The sequence below is a fragment of the Liolophura sinensis genome, chromosome 10 (genome assembly GCF_032854445.1).
Source record: "Liolophura sinensis isolate JHLJ2023 chromosome 10, CUHK_Ljap_v2, whole genome shotgun sequence".
NCBI classification, from domain to species: domain Eukaryota; kingdom Metazoa; phylum Mollusca; class Polyplacophora; order Chitonida; family Chitonidae; genus Liolophura; species Liolophura sinensis.
In genome coordinates this window covers 1,726,325-1,751,228 of record NC_088304.1, presented here as the reverse complement: position 1 = coordinate 1,751,228, position 24,904 = coordinate 1,726,325, and the positions used below count along the sequence as shown (strand labels likewise).

The 24,904-nt window shown below is 40.2% G+C and overlaps 1 protein-coding gene across 3 annotated transcripts in view; it reads right to left on the bottom strand.

The window, feature by feature from the left end:
* Window positions 1–4,178: 4,178 nt before the first annotated feature.
* LOC135477245 (serine/threonine-protein kinase TAO1-like) overlaps window positions 4,179–24,904 on the bottom strand; it is a 47,688-nt gene continuing 26,962 nt past the window's right edge. For 2 of the 3 annotated variants that reach the window (XM_064757424.1, XM_064757423.1), the window contains exons 14-20: window positions 24,502–24,636; window positions 23,393–23,521; window positions 22,106–22,303; window positions 19,382–19,621; window positions 15,756–15,968; window positions 10,222–10,404; window positions 4,179–4,485 (exon numbers count right to left, since the gene is read on the bottom strand). In XM_064757424.1, the coding sequence (XP_064613494.1) occupies window positions 4,243–4,485; window positions 10,222–10,404; window positions 15,756–15,968; window positions 19,382–19,621; window positions 22,106–22,303; window positions 23,393–23,521; window positions 24,502–24,636 (1,341 nt within the window). In that variant the 3' untranslated portion in view covers window positions 4,179–4,242. The remainder of the gene's footprint in view (window positions 4,486–10,221; window positions 10,405–15,755; window positions 15,969–19,381; window positions 19,622–22,105; window positions 22,304–23,392; window positions 23,522–24,501; window positions 24,637–24,904) is intronic. The other variant, XM_064757425.1, reaches the window with a different exon arrangement.

The window sequence follows — 24,904 nt, the reverse complement described above, 5'->3', positions numbered from 1 at the left end:
CCATTAAATTAAACAGCAATATCGAAATGCTTCAAACAAGGGCAAAGGAATTGTTAAATTACTATAGTTGCTTTTGCCAGGTTATGGGGGGCAGGTAGAGAGGACGGGGCAGGCAGAGAGAGGTGGGAAGGGGCAGATGGAGATGGAGCAGGAAATGGGTTTTATAGAACAAAGAGTTTACAGTCACAGTCTAATTCAGATTCAGATTCAGATAAATCCAACATATAAGTGCTACTTTTCCAAACGTTTCATATTCAAGGCAATAATGAGTCTGTCACTGAAGTTCACGATGGGGCACCGAGTCAGCGCTGGTGTCTAAATCACAGGAGGTCGCCAGGGATGTAGTCTGAATTGAGTTGTTAAACTACTAAAACGCAGCGAACAAAGACAATTACCATAAAACAACAGCATTAAATATTTGTGCGGAGTTACAGGTCACAGACAGGGCCTAAGTGGAAGACATAAGTAAGGTACCAGTCTGTTGTTGGCAATATTCCAGTCTCAGAAACATTGTTTCTATTGCACTTGCAACAAAGATGCTGGATGCAACACAGAACAATATTGCTTCTCTTCACTCATACTACAATTAAAATAATGAAAAGTGCCAATTTCACATATCGTACCTTTTCATAGTTGTACTGTTTTTTTTCCTCATTTTTGCACTAAACTGCACTTAATTTTCTTTACCTGTAACTTTTTCTGAGCCAAAATCGAAGTCTATGATTGTCAATACTTGATCACTCCTCATTTACATAATATTTATTATCATCTAAACCACAATTTACCTCTTGACAGGAAGTCTTTGCTTAAACATTGCACAAATTACAGGTTGAGAGAAGTGACAGATTGAAAGATTTCAGTTTTCTTGTCCAAAATATAAATAAGATACATTGCTGAAATAAAACATTATTTGAATATCTGAAATTCAAAACCATGACATGTAACAGTTAAAATATGGCATCACACTGGATGCCATAAGAATAAACACAGCATTCAACAACTCAAACTATGCAGAAAGTCTCAACAGACATTAGCTCCTGAAACATCCGGCAGTTCTGAATGGAAAGCTTGTAAATCACGGCTCATAAAAATAAAATGATAATTCTTAAAAGTTGCTGTCCCACTTGTCCAAGCACACAAGTTTCACTTGACCAGCAATGAACCATCATGATTGACAGTCTAAAAAAACTGTCTCTGTTTTTAATAAAACTTCCCCAATGATTTTGCTAAATAAAGCTATGAAAGCTAATACTGATATAGAATATGTTAAGTCATAAACAGAGAGGTGTGACTTGGTTAAAATGGTCAGCCTCTAGGACTGAACTTTCTAGGAGTAAACAGAGCTCTTAGTGAATGACGAAACAACGCTGGTTTAAAACAACAAAGCCTCGCATTAAAGTGCACACAGGACTACAGAAAAATCTCAAAGTCGTTCAGAATTGATGCTTATTGGCTGACTGGGGAGGTAGGATTTCCTGGGTTAAAGCCTGTAGCCATGGTCATGTGTGAAGAAATGCGCTATGCCGAAAATTCAGCTTTGCATAAGGACACCCTTGGAATGCCTATCTCTCAAACCAGTCAGAGACAATTCTGCAACCCTTTAAGTCTTCGGTCATGTTTTGGGACAGTAGAACTCCTGTAGTAGCACATGCAAATCTCTCAAGCCCAGAGAACTCAGGCCTGGCTTCTACTTGGTAGTTTTACAACAGAACTTTACAACATTTTAATAAAAAGTATAAGTCGTGGAAAATACTCATTTTTTTTTTTAAGGCTATTAAAAACAAGATATGATACAAACATAACTGGTTACTGAGGGATGAATACATGTGCTGTTATAGTTACATAATGGATATGTGAACAGTGGAATAAAATCAGGGTAAATGTTGATGATTATGACAAAATCGTTAACAAGGGTAGTGAGCTACCTGGATATCTGTGTTCGTCTGTCAGTGTTTGGGTCGGCGTGCCTGTCAATCCCGGCCAGGGTCTAGGTACAAGTGTCTTTATGCAGCATCAGCATGGTGGAAAATAACTGCCTAATCAGGATTAGAGCTAGGACAATCAATCAGTTTATCTATTTTGATTGGTGTTTTACGCTGTACTCCGGAATTTTACACTAGTATGATGGTGATCAGGTTGGCAGTGGGGAGAAACTGGATTGGGCAATAATGCCAAACAAACTCATGTTTGCCTAGAAAACCAGCATGGCAAAAGATATTTTAAACCATGGTCAGAATAATCAGTTTCATTTTAATCTGATTTAGCCATAAATGTTTGCAAGGCCACACTTTGTTAAACTCTGCACATTTTGAAGGGGCTGATCAAACACGCAAACTATGTAGTGTGTAATGACAATAAATCTTTCGCCTTCAAGATTTAAGCTTAGCTTAATAACATTTGACAAATTTAAGCCTGATTGGAAATTGCCACTTCGCATTGCTTGCTTATATCCAGAATATGTTAGCAATTCACAAATCCAGCTAATACAGTCTTTAATTAAATAGATGGCCTGCAATCTCCACACTTTAATTTCTGAACTAATTAATAGAATTCAATGAGTCAAATTATTACATGAAGGTTAAGGCTTCCTTCATGATAGCTAACACAGAAATTTTATCTTTTAGATGAAAATATCCTATAGTATGAATCTCGAGACTAATCTTTACTTAGCTATCATCACAAACTTTCTCTAACTGTAGTGACTCCTGTACCCAGAACAGCATTTGGAATATATGTGATATTGTGAAAAAGATTGGTAAGAACCTAAATGATGTATTTTAATTTGAAAGTCACAAAGAACAAAGTGGGGAGTTTGGAGTTCACCGCTAAGGCACACCATTTTCAACTGGTGTTTTTTACAGGCAGAATAAATCTTTTTCCAATGTCTTCAGAGCATTTAATCATTAACCATAAAAATCATCTAATTTATATGAAATCTGAACTGTTCCAGCCAAAGGTGGATTTCGAGTTTTATTTATATTCCATTTTTGAATTTTTTAGGGTCAGCTTGCCCGAAAAACACAAAATAAATTTAGTGTCACCCAACCAGGAATAGCAACCTTGTTTATCATTGCTCTGGCTGAAACATCTTTACTAAGAATGTCAGTGAAGTTAAGAGTTGAGTTTGTAGGCAAACTAAAGGGAGACAATCACACCCATCTTCATATGAATCTTTTTTCAACATGCTACCTGTAAACCTTTAACCTTTTAATTTATTTCAAGTTCCAGTTATGTGACATTTATTCTTACTTTTCATTCAATGTTTACCTCATTTGTGTTCAATGGTGCAATTAAAAATACTTCATTTTCACATTTCAGTGAATGTCCATAGCTGACAGCCCTAACACTAACCAGTCCAGATACAAACTTTCCCTTCCCCTTTAATACAATTAAAAGGGTGCATAAGTTGTTTTTAAATTTTATTCAATTGCTTTTCATATTTAGTTTTCTTTTACAATCAAATTAAGTTGTTACTTGAAAAATTTTGGGATAGTTTGGTTAGGTAATACATGTTGCACCGTAATTATCTCCCTTTGGTACCAACACCAAACCTCACTGACAAACAAGATTAAACCAGCCTCAGCTTACCCTGAAGTACATGGCAATGACCTGTTCTCACTCCTATTAATGCAGATGACTTTCAACTCAGTGTTCTTATTAAACTGTTCAGTTTAAAATTTGATAGAGATACTATCATCAGCACCAATATAACTCACAGTACATGATCAACATATGCTTGAATTGACAAATTTAGGACTACTAACAAAGCTAGATATGCAAGATTTGCCTCACTCACAGCTGCCAGACAACAGTATTTGGATTATCTCCCTTTAACGACCTCTCATATTATGGCAGTTTAAGTGTCGGATCATACAATTTCACAGACGACTTGTTGAGTGATGACAATAGTGCAAATCATGACATGGTCTCGTTCTAAAAACTCACAGGAAACTGGTGAATAAATAAAACAAAACGACAAGAGTAAAACATTCTACACAGTGCATAGACTTGCAGGATATTGGGCGCAATCCTGGCTTGAACTTTGTGACCTCTGAGAAGAGCAGACATGGCTGTAGCAAAACAAAAGTGAGGGGGCACTGCCACATCAACCACAGGGGAAGAAAGATCAACTATAACAGGGCTAGTGACACAAAAAAAAAAAAAAAAAAAGAAGAGCACACACACACGGCAGACGGCTCGGACACAGTCTCTCTGCGGGTTCCTTCAAGCTGTCGTTCACCGTTATAACGCTGTGTGCGTGCCAAATGAACTGGTGCTACTGCTTGTGCTGAGGCTTAGAACACTTCCACGCACACTGTCCTCGTCGCCAAACGAGTCATGCGACGCCTCAGCAATTTCTGCAGCATTCAGACCCATTTCTACAGTCTCTCTGTCAAACTCCTCTATACGTCGTGCCTGTCTCTCATGAAGCTCCTTCAACTTGCGAGCACGTTCCTCCTGGTATTTTACCCGCTCCTCGTCCATCTGAAAATCACGAGAAGCGATTCACTGCCTGAATGACGGGCTGATTCATTGAAGCATGATTTATTTCTTTATCTACTTAGTTTCTCAATGCCACGCTTGAGAAGTTTCCACTTACACAATGGTGGGTCAGTTTTAATAATGAATGACACCAGAATAAACCACCAACCCTTTGGCAAGCTTGACATACAATGTTTGACATACAAGCCATATTGGTGGAGGCCAAGAGATCTTCAATGAATGCAAAACTTAGCACAGAAACACCATGAGTAATGAGATTCGTCCATAATCGGGAATAGGGAGATAGGTCCATAATCGGGAATAGGGAGATAGGTCCATGGTCAGGAATAATGAGATAGGTCCATAATCGGGAATAATGAGATAGGTCCATAATCGGGAATAATGAGATAGGTCCATAATCGGGAATAGTGAGATAGGTCCATAATCGGGAATAATGAGATAGGTCCATAATCGGGAATAGTGAGATAGGTTCATGGTCAGGAATAATGAGATAGGTCCATAATCGGGAATAATGAGATAGGTCCATAATCGGGAATAGTGAGATAGGTTCATGGTCAGGAATAATGAGATAGGTCCATAATCGGGAATAATGAGATAGGTCCATAATCGGGAATAGTGAGATAGGTCCATGGTCAGGAATAATGAGATAGGTCCATAATCGGGAATAGGGAGATAGGTCCATAATCGGGAATAGGGAGATAGGTCCATAATCGGGAATAGTGAGATAGGTCCATGGTCAGGAATAATGAGATTCGTCCATAATCGGGAATAAGGAGATAGGTCCATAATCGGGAATAATGAGATAGGTCCATAATCGGGAATAGTGAGATAGGTCCATAATCGGGAATAATGAGATAGGTCCATAATCGGGAATAATGAGATAGGTCCATAATCGGGAATAGTGAGATAGGTTCATGGTCAGGAATAGTGAGATTCGTCCATAATCGGGAATAAGGAGATAGGTCCATAATCGGGAATAGTGAGATAGGTCCATGGTCAGGAATAATGAGATAGGTCCATAATCGGGAATAATGAGATAGGTCCATAATCGGGAATAGTGAGATAGGTTCATGGTCAGGAATAATGAGATAGGTCCATAATCGGGAATAATGAGATACGTCCATGATCGGGAATAATGAGATAGGTCCATAATCGGGAATAATGAGATAGGCCCATAATCGGGAATAATGAGATACGTCCATGATCGGGAATAATGAGATTCGTCCATAATCGGGAATAAGGAGATAGGTCCATAATCGGGAATAGTGAGATAGGTCCATGGTCAGGAATAATGAGATAGGTCCATAATCGGGAATAATGAGATAGGTCCATAATCGGGAATAGTGAGATAGGTTCATGGTCAGGAATAATGAGATAGGTCCATAATCGGGAATAATGAGATACGTCCATGATCGGGAATAATGAGATAGGTCCATAATCGGGAATAGTGAGATAGGTCCATAATCGGGAATAATGAGATAGGTCCATAATCGGGAATAATGAGATAGGTCCATAATCGGGAATAGTGAGATAGGTTCATGGTCAGGAATAGTGAGATTCGTCCATAATCGGGAATAATGAGATAGGTCCATAATCGGGAATAGTGAGATAGGTCCATGGTCAGGAATAATGAGATAGGTCCATAATCGGGAATAATGAGATAGGTCCATAATCGGGAATAGTGAGATAGGTTCATGGTCAGGAATAATGAGATAGGTCCATAATCGGGAATAATGAGATACGTCCATGATCAGGAATAATGAGATAGGTCCACAATCGGGAATAATGAGATAGGCCCATAATCGGGAATAATGAGATAGGTTCATGGTCGGGAATAATGAGATTCGTCCATAATCGGGAATAAGGAGATAGGTCCATAATCGGGAATAGTGAGATAGGTCCATGGTCAGGAATAATGAGATAGGTCCATAATCGGGAATAATGAGATAGGTCCATAATCGGGAATAGTGAGATAGGTTCATGGTCAGGAATAATGAGATAGGTCCATAATCGGGAATAATGAGATACGTCCATGATCGGGAATAATGAGATAGGTCCACAATCGGGAATAATGAGATAGGCCCATAATCGGGAATAATGAGATAGGTTCATGGTTGGGAATAATGAGATAGGTTCATGGTCAGGAATAATGAGATAGGTCCATAATCGAGAATAATGAGATAGGTAAATGGTCGGGAATAATGAGATAGGTCCATGGTCGGGAATAATGAGACAGGTCCATGGTCGGGAATAGTGAGATAGGTTCATGGTCAGGAATAATGAGATAAGTCCATGTCGGGAATAATGAGATACGTCTATAATCGGGAATAGTGAGACAGGTTCATGGTCAGGAATAATGAGATAGGTCCATGGTCGGGAATAATGAGATACATCCATAATCGGGAATAGTGAGACAGGTCCATGGTCGGGAATAATGAGATACGTCCATGATCAGGAAAAGTGAGACAGGTTCATGGTCAGGAATAATGAGATAGGTTCATGGTCAGGAATAATGAGATAAGTCCATGGTCGGGAATAATGAGATAGGTTCATGGTCGGGAATAATGAGATATGTCCTTAGTCGGGAATAGTGAGATAGGTTCATGGTCAGGAATAATGAGATAGGTCCATAATCGGGAATAATGAGATAGGTCCATGGTCGGGAATAATGAGATACGTCCATGATCAGGAATAGTGAGCCAGGTTGATGGTCAGGAATAATGAGATAGGTTCACGGTCAGGAATAATGAGATAGGTTCACGGTCAGGAATAATGAGATAAGTCCATGGTCGGGATTGAGTCTGGACCTGATGTGACAGGGTTTAACAGCTTCCCATGTGCAATACTACGGAACTGTCACATGCAAAACAATTAGATAATAAACTAGCTGTACAGGACTATGCTATATTTTCCGTTGTCAGAGAGTGTTGTCAGGTTGGGGTTTAACGTCATAGTTTACAATTTTCAGTCATTTGATGACGAAGGAATCATTAGAGTGCATGTAATGTGCCTCCTTGTTGTAGGAGGGATTTCCATCGTTCTTTTATCTAGTTCTCCTTCACACCGAGATGATTAACCAAAGGCAAGTAAGCCACCCCGCCAGAGCTTACAACTTCCTCTTTTTTAAGTCTTAGATGTTACAATGAACACCAGAAAATAAAACAGCATCCCAGTTTAAAGAGGTACCTAGTTCACTTCAATATGCGCCTGCATTTCAAGTATGAAACCTTTATGTGAAGTGGTTTTAGTTTATCTTACATTGTGATCATGTCACACACAGACTGACAGACAGACATACACTGTGATCATGTCACACAGACTGACAGACATACACTGTGATCATGTCACACAGACTGATCGACAAACATACACTATGATCATGTCAAACACAGACTGACGGACAGACAAACTTTGTCATCATGTCACACAGACTGATGGACAGACATACACTGATATCATGTCACACAGTGTAATTTAGGACTACTAACAAAGCTAGATATGCAAGATTTGCCTCACTCACAGCTGCCAGACAACAGTACACTGATATCATGTCACACAGACTGACTGACAGACATACACTGTGATCATGTCAAACACAGACTGACGGACAGACAAACTTTGTCATCATGTCACACACAGACTGACAGACAGACATACACTGTGATCATGTCACACACGGACTGATGGGCAGACACACACTGTGATCATGTCACACAGACTGACAGACATACACTATGATCATGTCACACAGACTGACGGACAGACATACACTGTGATAATGTCACACAGACTGATCGACAGACATACACTATGATCATGTCAAACACAGACTGACGGACAGACATACACTATGATGTCACACAGACTGACCGACAGACATACATTGTCATCATGTCACACAGACTGACAGACAGACATACACTGTGATCATGTCACACAGAGTGACGGACAGACATACACTGTGATGATGTCACACAGGCTGACCGACAGACATACACTGCGACCATATCACACAGACTGACGGACAGACATACACTGTGATCATGTCACACAGACTGACCAACAGACATACACTGTGATCATATCACAGAGACTGACCGACAGACATACACTGTGATCATGTCACACAGACTGACAGACATACACTGATCATGTCACACAGACTGACAGACAGACATACACTGTGATAATGTCACACACAGACTGATGGGCAGACATACACTGTGATCATGTCACACAGACTGATGGGCAGACATACACTGTGATCATGTCACACAGACTGACGGACAGACATACACTGATATCATGTCACACACACAATGACGGACAGACATACACTGTGATCATGTCACACAGACTAATGGACAGACATACACTGTGATCATGTCACACAGACTGACGGACAGACATACACTGTGATCATGTCACACAGTCCGACGGACAGACATACACTGTGATCATGTCACACAGACTGACCGACAGACATACACTGTGATCATATCACACAGACTGACCAACAGACATACACTGTGATCATGTCACACAGACTGACCAACAGACATACACTGTGATCATGTCACACAGACTGATGGGCAGACATACACTGTCATCATGTCACACACACAATGACGGACAGACATACACTGTGATCATGTCACACAGACTGACGGACAGACATACACTGTGATCATGTCACACAGTCCGACGGGCAGACATACACTGTGATCATGTCACACAGACTGATGGACAGACATACACTGTGATCATGTCACACAGACTGACGGACAGACATACACTGTGATCATGTCACACAGGCCGACAAACAGACGTACACTGTGATCATGTCACACAGACCGACAGACAGATGTACACTGTGATCATGTCACACAGACTGACGGACAGACATACACTGTGATCATGTCACACAGACTGACAGACAGACATACACTGTGATCATGTCACACAGACTGACAGACAGACATACACTGCGATCATGTCACACAGACTGACAAACAGACATACACTGCGATCATGTCACACAGACTGATGGACAGATATACACTGTGATCATGTCACACACAGACTGATGGACAGACAAACATTGTCATCATGTCACACACAGACTGACAGACAGACATACACTGTGATCATGTCACACACAGACTGATGGGCAGACATACACTGTGATCATGTCACAGACTGACAGATATACACTGATCATGTCACACAGACTGATGGGCAGGCATACCCTGTGATCATGTCACACAGACTGACCGACAGACATACACTATGATCATGTCAAACACAGACTGACGGACAGACAAACTTTGTCATCATGTCACACAGACTGATGGACAGACATACCCTGTGATCATGTCATACACACAATGACGGACAGATATACACTGTCATCATGTCACACACAGACTGACGGACAGACATACCCTGTGATCATGTCGTACACACAATGACGGACAGACATACATTATCATCATATCACACACAGACTAACGGACAGACATACATTGTCATCATGTCACACACAGACTGACGAACAGACATACACTGACAGAAATGTCATGTCATGTCAGTCTACAGAACCCTTTAGCTGGCCAAGAGGTAGAACCTGGACCATCTAAATCTTACTTAGAATAGTGATAGTAGCAAATACAAGATTTCATGTTTGAAATAAAACTCCTCCAGCCCGTAATCACTGACTTTTTGCTCCAGTAGCGCTCTCCTCAATGACACCCGATCCTCCAGGGCTTTCCTTTCCCTCTGATGCTGCGCTTCTGTCTGCATTTTGATTTTACTCTGGTAAGCGGTCAGTAGCTCCAGTTCCTGTAATAGCCTCTGCCTCAGCTCGTTAGCTTCAGCAACCTGGGTCTCATCCAACCGCACCTGTCAAGTTTGCAGAAAGGAGATCATGGCACAGGACTGAAAATGTTGACTTGTGAGAGTTATTTTAATCATGATCCACTACTTGAATTCACATTTGTAGGTCTAACAGTGAAACTTTAACAGTATTTTTATTCCTGGAAATTACCAGCCAAAATAAACATGAAAGTTTATGCAAAAAATTATGTTACATACAAACACCATTGCACACCATTTAACACATAAACTTGTTTCCAAAACGGATAAGCCAGTAGTTTTACTATTACCATTCAATTTTTTTTTTTTTTTTAACCACATTTTATGGTCACTGTTTTACTCCAACAGCCTGATCAGCAACTCTTGATACGGTTAAATATAATCTGCTGTAACTGGCAGACTAGAATACAACAATTCTTTCACCTTTTACTGCTGCAGCATAACCGGTACTCTCTGTTCATATTGATAATGCTTATATCTTTCTGTTGTAGTATGTATGACACACTCTGTTCATATAATGCTTACATTTCCCTGTTCTATCTTGTTCGACACTCTGTTCATACTGCTAATGCTAACATTTCCCCGTTCTAGCTTATTTAATTCTCTGTTCAGATCACTAATTCTTTCATTTTAATGCTGTAGCATAACAGGTACACTATTCATATCACTATGCTTACATTTTGATGTTGTAGCATAACCGATTCTCTATTCATATCGCTAATGCCTACATTATGATGCTGTACCATAACCGATACTCCATTCATATTGCTAATGCCTACATTTTGATGCTGTAGCATAACCGATACTCCACTCATATAGCTAATGCCTACATTTTGATGTTGTAGCATAACCGATACTCCATTCATATTGCTAATGCCTACATTTTGATGTTGTACCATAACCGATACTTCATTCATATCGCTAATGGCTACATTTTGATGTTGTAGCATAACCGATACTCCATTCATATTGCTAATGCCTACATTTTGATGCTGTAGCATAACCGATACTCCACTCATATAGCTAATGCCTACATTTTGATGTTGTAGCATAACCGATACTCCATTCATATCACTAATGCCTACATTCTGATGCTGTAGCATAACCCATACTCCATTCATATTGCTAATGGCTACATTTTGATGCTGTAGCATAACCGATTCTCTATTCATATCGCTAATGCCTACATTTTGATGCTGTAGCATAACCGATACTCCATTCATTTCGCTAATGCCTACATTTTGATGCTGTAGCATAACCAATACTCTACTCATATTGCTAATGGCTACATTTTGATGCTGTAGCATAACCGATTCTCTATTCATATCGCTAATGCCTACATTTTGATGCTGTAGCATAACCGATACTCCATTCATATCGCTAATGCCTACATTTTGATGCTGTAGCATAACCCATACTCTATGCATATCGCTAATGGCTACATTTTGATGCTGTAGCATAACCCATACTCTATGCATATCGCTAATGGCTACATTTTGATGCTGTAGCATAACCCATACTCTATGCATATCGCTAATGGCTACATTTTGATGCTGTAGCATAACCCATACTCTATGCATATCGCTAATGCCTACATTTTGATGCTGTAGCATAACCCATACTCTATTCATATCGCTAATGCCTACATTTTGATGCTGTAGCATAACCGATACTCCATTCATATCGCTAATGCCTACATTTTGATGCTGTAGCATAACCGATTCTCTATTCATATCGCCAATGCCTACATTTTGATGCTGTAGCATAACCCATACTCTATGCATATCGCTAATGTGTAGACTATAGTATGTATGATACACTGCTCCCTCGAATTTACGCGGGTCGATTTACCGTGAAATAGAAATTAACACGACGGTGTGGTGTCCCTTACTTTTTTTTTCTTTTTTTGTTTAAGTATCACAACATTCACTGGAAAAGGGGCAAAATTTTTTTCGCAAGTACGTCTCTAGACATCACTTTGGCCAGATTTGAGTGAATACCAAGTCTTTATTAAAGAAAAATTAATTAAATAAAATGATAAATAAAAACTTTGCTGACAATGGCAATCCTACCATATCTGGGTAAACCATGAGACATGATCGAAGGAGAGTCCAGGAACAAACGTGACTTTAGCTGAATTGTTTCCCTTCATGCTTGTTGGGTGCTATTAATTTATTTATTTATTTGATTGGTGTTTTATGCAGTATTCAAGAATATTTCACTTATATGACGGCAGCCAGCATTATGGTGGGAGAAAAACGGGCAGAGCCCAGGGAAACCCATGACCATCCACAGGTTGCTGCCAGACCTTCCCACGTACGGACGAAGAGGAAGCCAGCATGAGCTGGACTTGGACTCCCAATGACCGCATTGGTGAGAGGCTCCTGGGTCATTGCGCTGCACAAGCGCTCTAACCAACTGAGACACAGAGGCCCTGGGTGTGCTCTACAAGACCCCTCCCTACATATGATGCTGCCGTTGCCTCCAAGTTGTTCATTTTTATTTTCTAAAGCCTAAAGTTGGACTGATGAAATTCACCAGTAGCACAAGTGTTCAGGTAATCTGGTGGAACGACATTCTGTGCACAATTATGAATTCTCCTTGTAAGTGGCACTCTCTTTTTGGTGCAGTTAGTTTACAGTACATTTACTAAAACACCGAATGGTGGTCAGTTCAGAAAAAAAACTGCGAATCTCCTCACTGGTTATGTTTCTTTCAAACTGCCATGAGGCTTGTCTGTCTGAGCGGTGGGAATCTGGTTGAAAAACATCATCAATCTGTTCAGCTGTTATGTACATAAAAAGAAAATATATGTATTTTGGAGTAACCTTTGCTTGGATTACGATGACTGGACAAGACTTTGTATTTATTTTGAGCAACAGATTTGCTGTCACCATTCCAGCGATGTAACAATGTGTTGCTGCCACCTTTTTATTCTTACACACTGTCTAGGTGAATTCATGTTTGTTCCCTTAAAAATACATCAGTCCAGAAAAAAACAAAGAATTCTTGATATACTCTTGTCATGCAGGTCTAAAGTTTGCCTTTCTTGAAGATAACAGACTCTTGATTTGCGGGTAAAGCAATCCATTGAGTAATGTTAAGCGTGGTAAATCCTTTTACATGTGATAATGTTCCCTTATTTCAAGACTTCATTTCAACACTTAATTGCAAGACATGCTAGAAATTCTTAAAATTCTTGTCTACATTTTATATCATACAATTATCATCAATCACGCTCATATTTCTGCTTTTTCCAGCCATTACAAACTATCTCCATGATCAGGGTTCGACATAGCGAAGATTCGACTGAAATACAGTACGAATCTTTTGGGTCCAGATGAGCGCGTCATTTCAAGGCAGCAGCATATACCTGTTCATATACCTAATGCTTACATTTCACTGTTCTAGCATGGTCGATACACTTCGTTCATATCGCTAATGCTTACCCTTTGCTGTTCTAGCATATCTGATATACGCTGTTCATATTGCTAATGCTTACTGTTGCTTGCTGTTGTCAACGAAGCTTGTTCGATATTCTGTTCATACATGTATTGCTAATGCTTTTACCTTGCTGTTGTTGCAAAGTGTTACACTCTGTTGACATCGCTCATGTATATGTATGACATACTTTGTTCATATAACTAATGTTCACATTTCGCTGTCGTAAATCCAGCGTATTCGATGCACTTCATTCAAATTGCTAATGCTAATGTTTTGCTGCTCTATCATGTCTGATGTACACTGTTCATATTGCTAATATTTACATTGCGCTTTTCTAGCTTGTATACACCCTGTCCATACTGCTAATACCTACACTGCGATGTTCTAGCTTGTTCTATACACTCTGTTCATACTGCTAATACTTATACTGCACTGCTCTAGCTTGTTTTATACACTCTGTTCATATTGCTAATACTTATACTACGATGTTCTAGCTTGTTCTATACACTCTGTTCATATTGCTAATACTTATACTGCGATGTTCTAGCTTGTTCTATACACTCTGTTCATATTGCTAATACTTATACTGCGATGTTCTAGCTTGTTCTATACACTCTGTTCATATTGCTAATACTTATACTGCGATGTTCTAGCTTGTTCTATACACTCTGTTCATATTGCTAATACTTATACTGCGCTGTTCTAGCTTGGATTGCTAATACTTATACTGTGCTGTTCTAGCTTGTTCTATACACTCTCTTCATATTGCTAATACTTATACTGCACTGCTCTAGCTTATTCTATACACTCTGTTCATATTGCTAATACTTATACTGCGATGTTCTAGCTTGTTCTATACACTCTGTTCATATTGCTAATACTTATACTGTGATGTTCTAGCTTGTTCTATACACTCTGTTCATATTGCTAATGCTTACACTGTGCTGTTCTAGCTTGTTCTATGCACTGTTTATATTGCTAATACTTATATTGCACTGTTCTAGCTTATTCTATGCACCCTGTTCACATCGCTAATACTCACATTTCGCTGTTAAAGTATGTATGATATACTCTGTGATACTCTTGAGATGAGACCACACACCAGTAACCTATTTATAGGTAGGTATGTTCACCTGCAACCCACTAGGTTACAGGGTAGGTTTCAGTAACTGAACAGTCTGAAGCCTTATTATCTGAGGGTAGACTGTATTATGCAGTGATATAGCATTTATTCTCCTTCAGTACAACTAGTTTTCAAAACAATGTGGTTTTGGATTTTATGAGACTTTTTGAAGAAGATTCGAGAAGCGGGAAGTTATGGCGAGATGAATGTCCTCAAATGATGTAGGTAGCTACACTTATTACTGTGAGTTTTAATCTACCTTTCTTTGCATCATTAGTCCAGCTGTAGTGCATCACAATAGCTGCATGATGCATCAACTGTGAAAGGTAAAGTTTTCAATCATCAGGATTTGGATTTACCACACTTGAAAGAAAATTGTGACTAGAACGGGAAATAAACATGTTGCCTAACCCAGATCTACAACAGATTTAGTTATTCAGGGAATTCAGTATTTTGTTTTTCTCCAGTTTTGTTAGTTTTTCTTCAGCAAATGAAAAATCATTCTCAAAAGGTTGTCATCGTGTATAACTAATGTTATACACTGATACTGTATAACTAATGTTAACATCAGTTCACAATGATAATGTTTATGATTTGCAGTCGTAGCATGTTTGATATACTCTGTTTATATAGCTAATGCTTACAATTTGCTTGCTAATCCTTACATTTTCCTGTTGTAGTGTGTCCTTTGTTCATATTGCTTACATTTTGCTGTTGTAGCATATTGGATATAGTTTGTTCATATTGCTAATGCTTACATTTTGCTGTTGTAGCATATTGGATAAACTCTGTTCATATTGCTAATGCTTACATTTTGCTGTTGTAGCATATCCGATATACTCTGTTCATATTGCTCTCCTAATATTGCCAGCTTCCTCATCTGCTCCTCCTTAAGTTTTTTCACCACAGCTTTCTGTTCTGGTCGAGGAGTCGACATTAAAACATGTTCCTTTAACGCCTTGTACTGTCTTTCTTGTGTTTTAACAGCTTCATGAAATTGTTTCCGAATTTGCAGTTCTTTTTGCTACAACAAGAAAATAGGAGACCCTGTTAGCACCTTTTATACCAAGCAAAATCTAAAGTGACTGCAGAATATTTTACGAATATAAGTATTATATACCATACATCTCAATTTATTTGCTTATATACATGCTGAAAATGATTTTTTTTTTTACTAATACGACAGCCATAAAGCTAAGGGATGAAGGAAATAGCAGTGCTACATAGTAAACCATAACTCTTCACCAGGAACCTGACCAACCTGACCCACCTATGACTGAAAGCCACAAAAAATCAGCAAGAGCTGGATTTGAGACTGCAACCTCACTGACCAAGAACCGATCTACTGCAGCAAACCAATGCTTTAATAAAATGGCAGTAAGATTTAAAAGTGGAGGAAACGAGAGTCTGTCGAGTAAACTGGTTTGTGGGTTTTATTTATTTACTAGGTTGGTGTTTATCTCTGTACTCAAGAGTATTTCACTTAGATGATGGCGACCAGCATTATGGTGGGAGGAAACCAGGCAGAGCCTGGGGGAAACCCACAATCATTGTGGGATTTAAGAAATGGATTAAAACCCATCCTTATCTGTAATATCTGACAAATGTCCTTTCAAAGAAAAGCCATTGGCAACTATATTGACCTCCCCTGCACTGCCCCCATTCCCCCACCTCTCCTCTAACCTGTAACTGCTGTTGCTATTCAAACCGCAATGCTGATCTTCCTTTATGTTACCGTAGCCTTTTCGCATGTCTGCAAGCCACTTAGTCAAGCATATTCTGAAGGCATTATTCTGTGTTGGCTAATAAAATAATACTTTTTGTGAAGCCCTGAAACCTGCCAATCCAACCAATGTAATTTTGTCTCCAAAATCAAATTAAAACTGTGCATTAATTGCACTGAAAGTTGCTTTTTCACATGTGTCAAGAAAATTACGGTAAAGCAACATTTTCTTAGACTCATCATTTTCTGATCTGCACAAACGAATGATTATGGCTGTATGTCATTTTGGCAGTATTCCAGCCATATGGTGGCAACAGACCTACACAGCCATAGGCTTTGAATGAATGATTAAGGCAGTATTCCAGCTATATGGTGGCGACAGAACTTCACAGCCATAGGCTTTGAATGAATGATTAAGGCAGTATTCCAGCCATATTGTGGCGACAGATCTTCAGTCACAGGCTTTGAATGAATGAATAAGGCAGTATTCCAGCCATATGGTGGTGACAGAACTACAGTCACAGGCTTTGAATGAATGATTAAGGCAGTATTCCAGCTATATGGTGGCGACAGAACTACAGTCACAGGCTTTGAATGAATGATTAAGGCAGTATTCCAGCCATATGGTGGCGACAGAACTACAGTCACAGGCTTTGAATGAGTGATTAAGGCAGTATTCCAGCCATATGGTGGCGACAGAACTACACAGCCATAGGCTTTGAATGAATGATTAAGGCAGTATTCCAGCTATATGGTGGCGACAGAACTTCACAGCCATAGGCTTTGAATGAATGATTAAGGCAGTATTCCAGCTATATGGTGGCGACAGAACTACAGTCACAGGCTTTGAATGAATGATTAAGGCAGTATTCCAGCCATATGGTGGTGACAGAACTACAGTCACAGGCTTTGAATGAGTGATTAAGGCAGTATTCCAGCCATATGGTGGCGACAGAACTACAGTCACAGGCTTTGAATGAATGATTAAGGCAGTATTCCAGCCATATGGTGGCGACAGATCTAGACAGTCACAGGCTTTGAATGAGTGATTAAGGCAGTATTCCAGCTATATGGTGGCGACAGAACTACAGTCACAGGCTTTGAATGAATGATTAAGGCAGTATTCCAGCCATATGGTGGCGACAGAACTACAGTCACAGGCTTTGAATGAGTGATTAAGGCAGTATTCCAGCCATATGGTGGCGACAGAACTACAGTCACAGGCTTTGAATGAGTGATTAAGGCAGTATTCCAGCCATATGGTGGCGACAGAACTACACAGCCATAGGCTTTGAATGAATGATTAAGGCAGTATTCCAGCTATATGGTGGCGACAGAACTACAGTCACAGGCTTTGAATGAGTGATTAAGGCAGTATTCCAGCCATATGGTGGCGACAGAACTACACAGCCATAGGCTTTGAATGAATGATTAAGGCAGTATTCCAGCTATATGGTGGCGACAGAACTTCACAGCCATAGGCTTTGAATGAATGATTAAGGCAGTATTTCAGCCATATGGTGGTGACAGAACTACACAGTCACAGGCTTTGAATGAATGATTAAGGCAGTATTCCAGCCACATGGTGGCGACAGACCTACACAGCCACAGGCTTTGAATGAATGATTAAGGCAGTATTCCAGCCATATGGTGGTGACAGATCTAGACAGTCACAGGCTTTGAATGAATGATTAAGGCAGTATTCCAGCCATATGGTGGCGACAGAACTACAGTCACAGGCTTTGAATGAATGATTAAGGCAGTATTTCAGCCATATGGTGGTGACAGATCTAGACAGTCACAGGCTTTGAATGAATGATTAAGGCAGTATTCCAGCCATATGGTGGTGACAGATCTAGACAGTCACAGGCTTTGAATGAATGATTAAGGCAGTATTTCAGCCATATGGTGGTGACAGATCTAGACAGTCACAGGCTTTGAATGAATGATTAAGGCAGTATTCCAGCCATATGGTGGCGACAGAACTACAGTCACAGGCTTTGAATGAATGATTAAGGCAGTATTTCAGCCATATGGTGGTGACAGATCTAGACAGTCACAGGCTTTGAATGAATGATTAAGGCAGTATTCCAGCCATATGGTGGCGACAGAACTAGACAGTCACAGGCTTTGAATGAATGATTAGGGCAGTATTCCAGCCATATGGTGGCGACAGACCTACACAGCCATGGGCTTTGAATGAATGATTAAGGCAGTATTCCAGCCATATGGTGGCGACAGACCTACACAGCCATAGGCTTTGAATGAATGATTAAGGCAGTATTCCAGCCATATGGTGGTGACAGATCCAGATAGTCACAGGCTTTGAATGAATGATTAAGGCAGTATTCCAGCCACATGGTGGTGACAGATCTAGACAGTCACAGGCTTTGAATGAATGATTAAGGCAGTATTCCAGCCACATGGTGGTGACAGATCTAGACAGTCACAGGCTTTGAATGAATGATTAAGGCAGTATTCCAGCTATATGGTGGCGACAGATCTAGACAGTCACAGGCTTTGAATGAATGATTAAGGCAGTATTCCAGCCATATGGTGGCGACAGAACTACAGTCACAGGCTTTGAATGAATGATTAAGGCAGTATTCCAGCTATATGGTGGCGACAGATCTAGACAGTCACAGGCTTTGAATGAGTGATTAAGGCAGTATTCCAGCCATACGGTGGCGACTGCAGACCGTAAAACCCCTTACCTTAAGACTTCTCGGTTGTTGTTTATGCTCTACAGAATGTTTTTTCCGAAGTTCAGCTTCTGCACTTTGATTGTACTCCTTCTGATTGGCCAACTCAGTTTCATGCTGTTTTTTCATATGTTCTATCTTGAGTTTCTGCGTAGCGGCCTGATGCTTGTACTCCAAGTCTTGAGTAGACTCATGGTGACGTAACAACATCTGGTGCTCGTACTCAAGCTGGGCTTGTCGCTTGCTTAACTCCTACGTAAACAGAGAGCACATTTATTTATTTATTTGATTGGTGTTTTACGACGTACTCAAGAATATTTCACTTATACGAAGGCGGCCAGCATTATAGTGGGTGGAAGCCGGGCAGAACCCAGGGAAAACCCACGACCATCCGCACGGTGATGCCAGACCTTCCCACGTAGGGCCGGAGAGGAAGCCAGCATGAGGTGGACTTGAACTCGCAGCGACCCCATTGGTGAGAGGCTCCTGGGTCATTATGCTGCGCTAGCGCGCTAACCAACTGAGCCACGGAGGCCCCCAGAGCACATTTAATAACCCATTATAAATTCAGCTTTAATGTTTAATGCAACGCATTTCAATTTTCAAAAAAATTGTGGCCACAACAGGGATTTTCATGGTCACTGCATAAAATTGCAGCAGGTTGTTTTCTGAAAATAATTCACATAATTGATAAGTATTCTTTAGATAAATATTTACAACAGTCCTTACATCTTTTTTTTGACACAAGTGAGTTTCACTTTAACTTAAAGTGAAAGACAGCACCTGACTAATGTTTACGTCCACTTAAAGACTACCAATCAAAGTATCTTAAACTGGCATTAAATATTTTTTAGATTTTTTTCAACCCAGTGAAAGTTTAGTGAAACTTCGTCTTGTCACAGCTTCAGCATGACTCCATTGTCAAGAGCAGGTGACGCCACATTTACTCTACATCTCTAAATGTTGAAGGTATTTGCGTGTAACAGTCTGAGCAGTGGCTTATGGCATATAAAAGTTGTGGATTTTGGTGATGAAGGCTCAAGTGATAAATATAGTTTTCTTGGAAATTGGACATATTGGAAGAATTTGTCTTCCACTGCTTGAACTGTTGATACCGTAGGCCTACTATACCCTTCACACGGAACTCCAGCAACCGTTTTAAAATAGCCTAGCTGCAGTTCCACTGCCGGTTCATGTGGTAGCCTCAGGAGGGGTTGTGCTGGTGATTGTGACCCCTATTATATGTTTATAAATTACCATCGGATTGTTGTGGGCCGAGATTGTATGCTACTGTCTGACATAATTTGTGATACCGTCATTGAATAGTACGTGGCTTGTAAATCAACTGATTTTATGTCCGTGGTGGTCCATAAATGATACAGACCTGCCACACAACACTTTGTGAAATGGCCCTTCGGGAACACGTAACTGAATTGTTGTAAACAATTTCAAAATGACACCTTATGCAGTAGATCTGCGTTATCATATGTCACTTACAGGAGTGAATGGGTAGAGTCTACCTCACAGCTTAGGCCGCGCAATCTGACAGCAATGTGTTGGATTTGACAAAATTCCCCAGACGGCTGCCTCAATTCACACCAGCCATTTGTGCAGTATTGTGATTTATTCAGTGAAATCGCATTAAAATAATAAAGTATGATACTTTTTAGAAAGCTTGAGTGTCCTGCTTTCGACTGATCTATAGTTTAGCCAGGTGCTGTTTAAAGGGAGCATTTATTTGCCTTGCATTAAAAGTTCTGTATCCAAGCCTTGTTGTTAGCCCAAAGCAACAAATGAAACTGAACATATCTGTATAAAAAGTAGTAAAATATAACAAAACTCCTTTTAATTTACAAGAAAAATAAGTGAAAAAAAAAAAGAAATAAAAACATAAACAGATCTCTGACCTCTATTAATCACTGGACATGCGTTTTTTGTCATACTGACTACTGCTGACAAGTGTTCCAGCGAGAGTTTTCCCTACCTCCAATGACTACTGCTGACAAGTGTTCCAGTGAGAGTTTTCCCTACCTCCAATGACTACTGCTGACAAGTGTTCCAGTGAGAGTTTTCCCTACCTCCAATGACTACTGCTGACAAGTGTTCCAGCGAGAGTTTTCCCTACCTCCAATGACTACTGCTGACAAGTGTTCCAGTGAGAGTTTTCCCTACCTCCAATGACTACTGCTGACAAGTGTTCCAGTGAGAGTTTTCCCTACCTCCAATGACTACTGCTGACAAGTGTTCCAGCGAGAGTTTTCCCTACCTCCAATGACTACTGCTGACAAGTGTTCCAGTGAGAGTTTTCCCTACCTCCAATGACTACTGCTGACAAGTGTTCCAACGAGAGTTTTCCCTACCTCCAATGACTACAGCTGACAAGTGTTCCAGCGAGAGTTTTCCCTACCTCCAATGACTACTGCTGACAAGTGTTCCAGCGAGAGTTTTCCCTACCTCCAATGACTACTGCTGACAAGTGTTCCAGTGAGAGTTTTCCCTACCTCCAATGACTACTGCTGACAAGTGTTCCAGCGAGAGTTTTCCCTACCTCCAATGACTACTGCTGACAAGTGTTCCAGCGAGAGTTTTCCCTACCTCCAATGACTACTGCTGACAAGTGTTCCAGCGAGAGTTTTCCCTACCTCCAATGACTACTGCTGACAAGTGTTCCAGTGAGAGTTTTCCCTACCTCCAATGACTACTGCTGACAAGTGTTCCAGTGAGAGTTTTCCCTACCTCCAATAGTAGATCCTGCTCTAAACCGTGGTAATGTATCAGTTTCTGTCGCCGGAACTTTCGCACCTCGTACGACTGCGCCTCTCTATGTGTCTTGTCCAGCTGGTTCTCCTGGTCTTTCTGTTGTTGTTGTAATGAATCTTTGTGCGTCCTCAGTGCATCCTCTCGTTCTTTTTTAGAAAAGCTGTTGTCCATGTCCTGAAAGAGATCAATTTTTTTTTTTTGTTTTGGCACTGTAACAGGTTCCTGTCACCAAGAACAGTGGTAAGTTACTGCTTCTGTTTTGATACACAGTCATAAGTCCTTGTCACCAAGAACAGTGGTAAGTTACAGCTTCCGTTTTGATACACAGTCATAAGTCCTTGTCACCAAGAACAGTGGTAAGTTACTGCTTCTGTTTTGATACACAGTCATAAGTCCTTGTCACCAAGAACAGTGGTAAGTTACTGCTTCCGTTTTGATACACAGTCATATGTTCTTGTCACCAAGAACAGTGGTAAGTTACTGCTTCTGTTTTGATACACAGTCATACGTTCTTGTCACCAAGAACAGTGGTAAGTTACTGCTTCTGTTTTGATACACAGTCATAAGTCTTTGTCACCAAGAACAGTGGTAAGTTACAGCTTCCGTTTTGATACACAGTCATACGTTCTTGTCACCAAGAACAGTGGTAAGTTACTGCTTCTGTTTTGATACACAGTCATAAGTCCTTGTCACCAAGAACAGTGGTAAGTTACTGCTTCCGTTTTGATAAACAGTCATAAGTTCTGGTCACCAAGAACAGTGGTAAGTTACTGCTTCTGTTTTGATACACAGTCATAAGTCCTTGTCACCAAGAACAGTGGTAAGTTACAGCTTCTGTTTTGATACACAGTCATAAGTTCTTGTCACCAAGAACAGTGGTAAGTTACAGCTTCCCTTTTGACACGGTCATAAGTCCTTGTCACCAAGAACAGTGGTAAGTTACAGCTTCCGTTTTGATACACAGTCATAAGTTCTTGTCACCAAGAACAGTGGTAAGTTACTGCTTCTGTTTTGATAAACAGTCATAAGTTCTTGTCACCAAGAACAGTGGTAAGTTACTGCTTCCGTTCTGATACACAGTCATAAGTCCTTGTCACCAAAAACAGTGGTAATTTATTGCTTCCGTTTTGATATACAGCAATAGGTCATGATCATCAGTGACAATGGCATAATGTGAACTAACACTTTTATAAGAAAAAAAAATCCGGATACATTTTCTTGTCACATTTTTAAAACCATAGACACTGCAGTGTTTACACTGACCTTCTTCAGCTGCTCTTTATTTTGTCGATAGTCTCTCTTCATTTTTGATTGGAAGGCTTTCATCTCAACATCCTGTGCTTGCTGAAGCTGTTTGATCTTCCTCTTTTCTAGTGCAGCATTTGTCTTTTGCTGGATATAATATAATCAGCTCAGATTTAGCCTTCATTAGTTTATTTAATCAGTGTGTGATGTAATACTCAAGCATTATTCATTTCCAGAACATTTCCAGGCTGGTTTATGCGGAGAGGAAACTGTGGATAAACTACTGACCTTGGGTCAGTTACTGACATGCTTTCCCACACGTCATACCTGCCTCGCGAGTGAACAGACAAGTGGTCTTCAATGAACGTCAGAGTGTGCAAAATGGCCAACCAATCATCATCAACAGTTACTGACATGCTTTCCCACACGTCATACCTGCCTCGCAAGTGAACAGACAAGTGGTCTTCAATGAACGTCAGAGTGTGCAAAATGGCCAACCAATCATCATCAACAGTTACTGACATGCTTTCCCACATGTCATACCTGCCTCGCGAGTGAACAGACAAGTGGTCTTCAATGAACGTCAGAGTGTGCAAAATGGCCAAACAATCATCATCAACAGCTTACCACTGACCTTGGGTCAGTTACTGACATGCTTTCCCACACGTCATACCTGCCTCGCGAGTGGACAGACAAGTGGTCTTCAATGAACGTCAGGGTGTGCAAAATGGCCAAACAATCATCATCAACAGCTTACCACTGACCTTGGGTCAGTTAATGACATTCTTTCCCACACGTCATACCTGCCTCGCAAGTGAACAGACAAGTGGTCTTAAATGAACGTCAGAGTGTGCAAAACGGCCAAACAATCATCATCAACAGCTTACCACAGACCTTGGGTCAGTTACTGACATGCTTTCCCACACGTCATACCTGCCTCGCGAGTGGACAGACAAGTAGTCTTCAATAAACGTCAGAGTGTGCAAAATGGCCAAACAATCATCATCAACAGCTTACTGTTGTACATCGATTTATGGTAAAAGGACAATTGATAGACCCATGGCGAAAACATGGCAGCTTTGAAGAAAAACCAAAAACAAAACACGTATTATTTTACAAAAACTTACTCGCTTATCTAGGTCTTGCTGGTGTTTGACTCTTAACCTATCCAACTCCTTCTGGAAATTGAATCGCAGAGTTTCATACTCCCGATCCAACTTGCATTTATGGTCTTCCATTTCAGCCTTAAACTTGGACTCCATCTGCAGGGAAGAAAGCGACACTTTACTTTCAACATTTTCAGTCTACCTGTGTGCCGTATACTTCAACACATTTTGTTCTGGACAACACAACAAAGTACATCTATGTGCGGTATTTGTAAATATTTTTCTGAGGTGCATAATTTTTTCCCTCTTCGGTATTTTTGTATCCCAAAAATTCAATCCATTCATGTCCAATAGTAACATTCATGTCCAAAAGTAACATTCATGTCCAATAGTAACATTCATGTCCAAAAGTAACATTCATGTC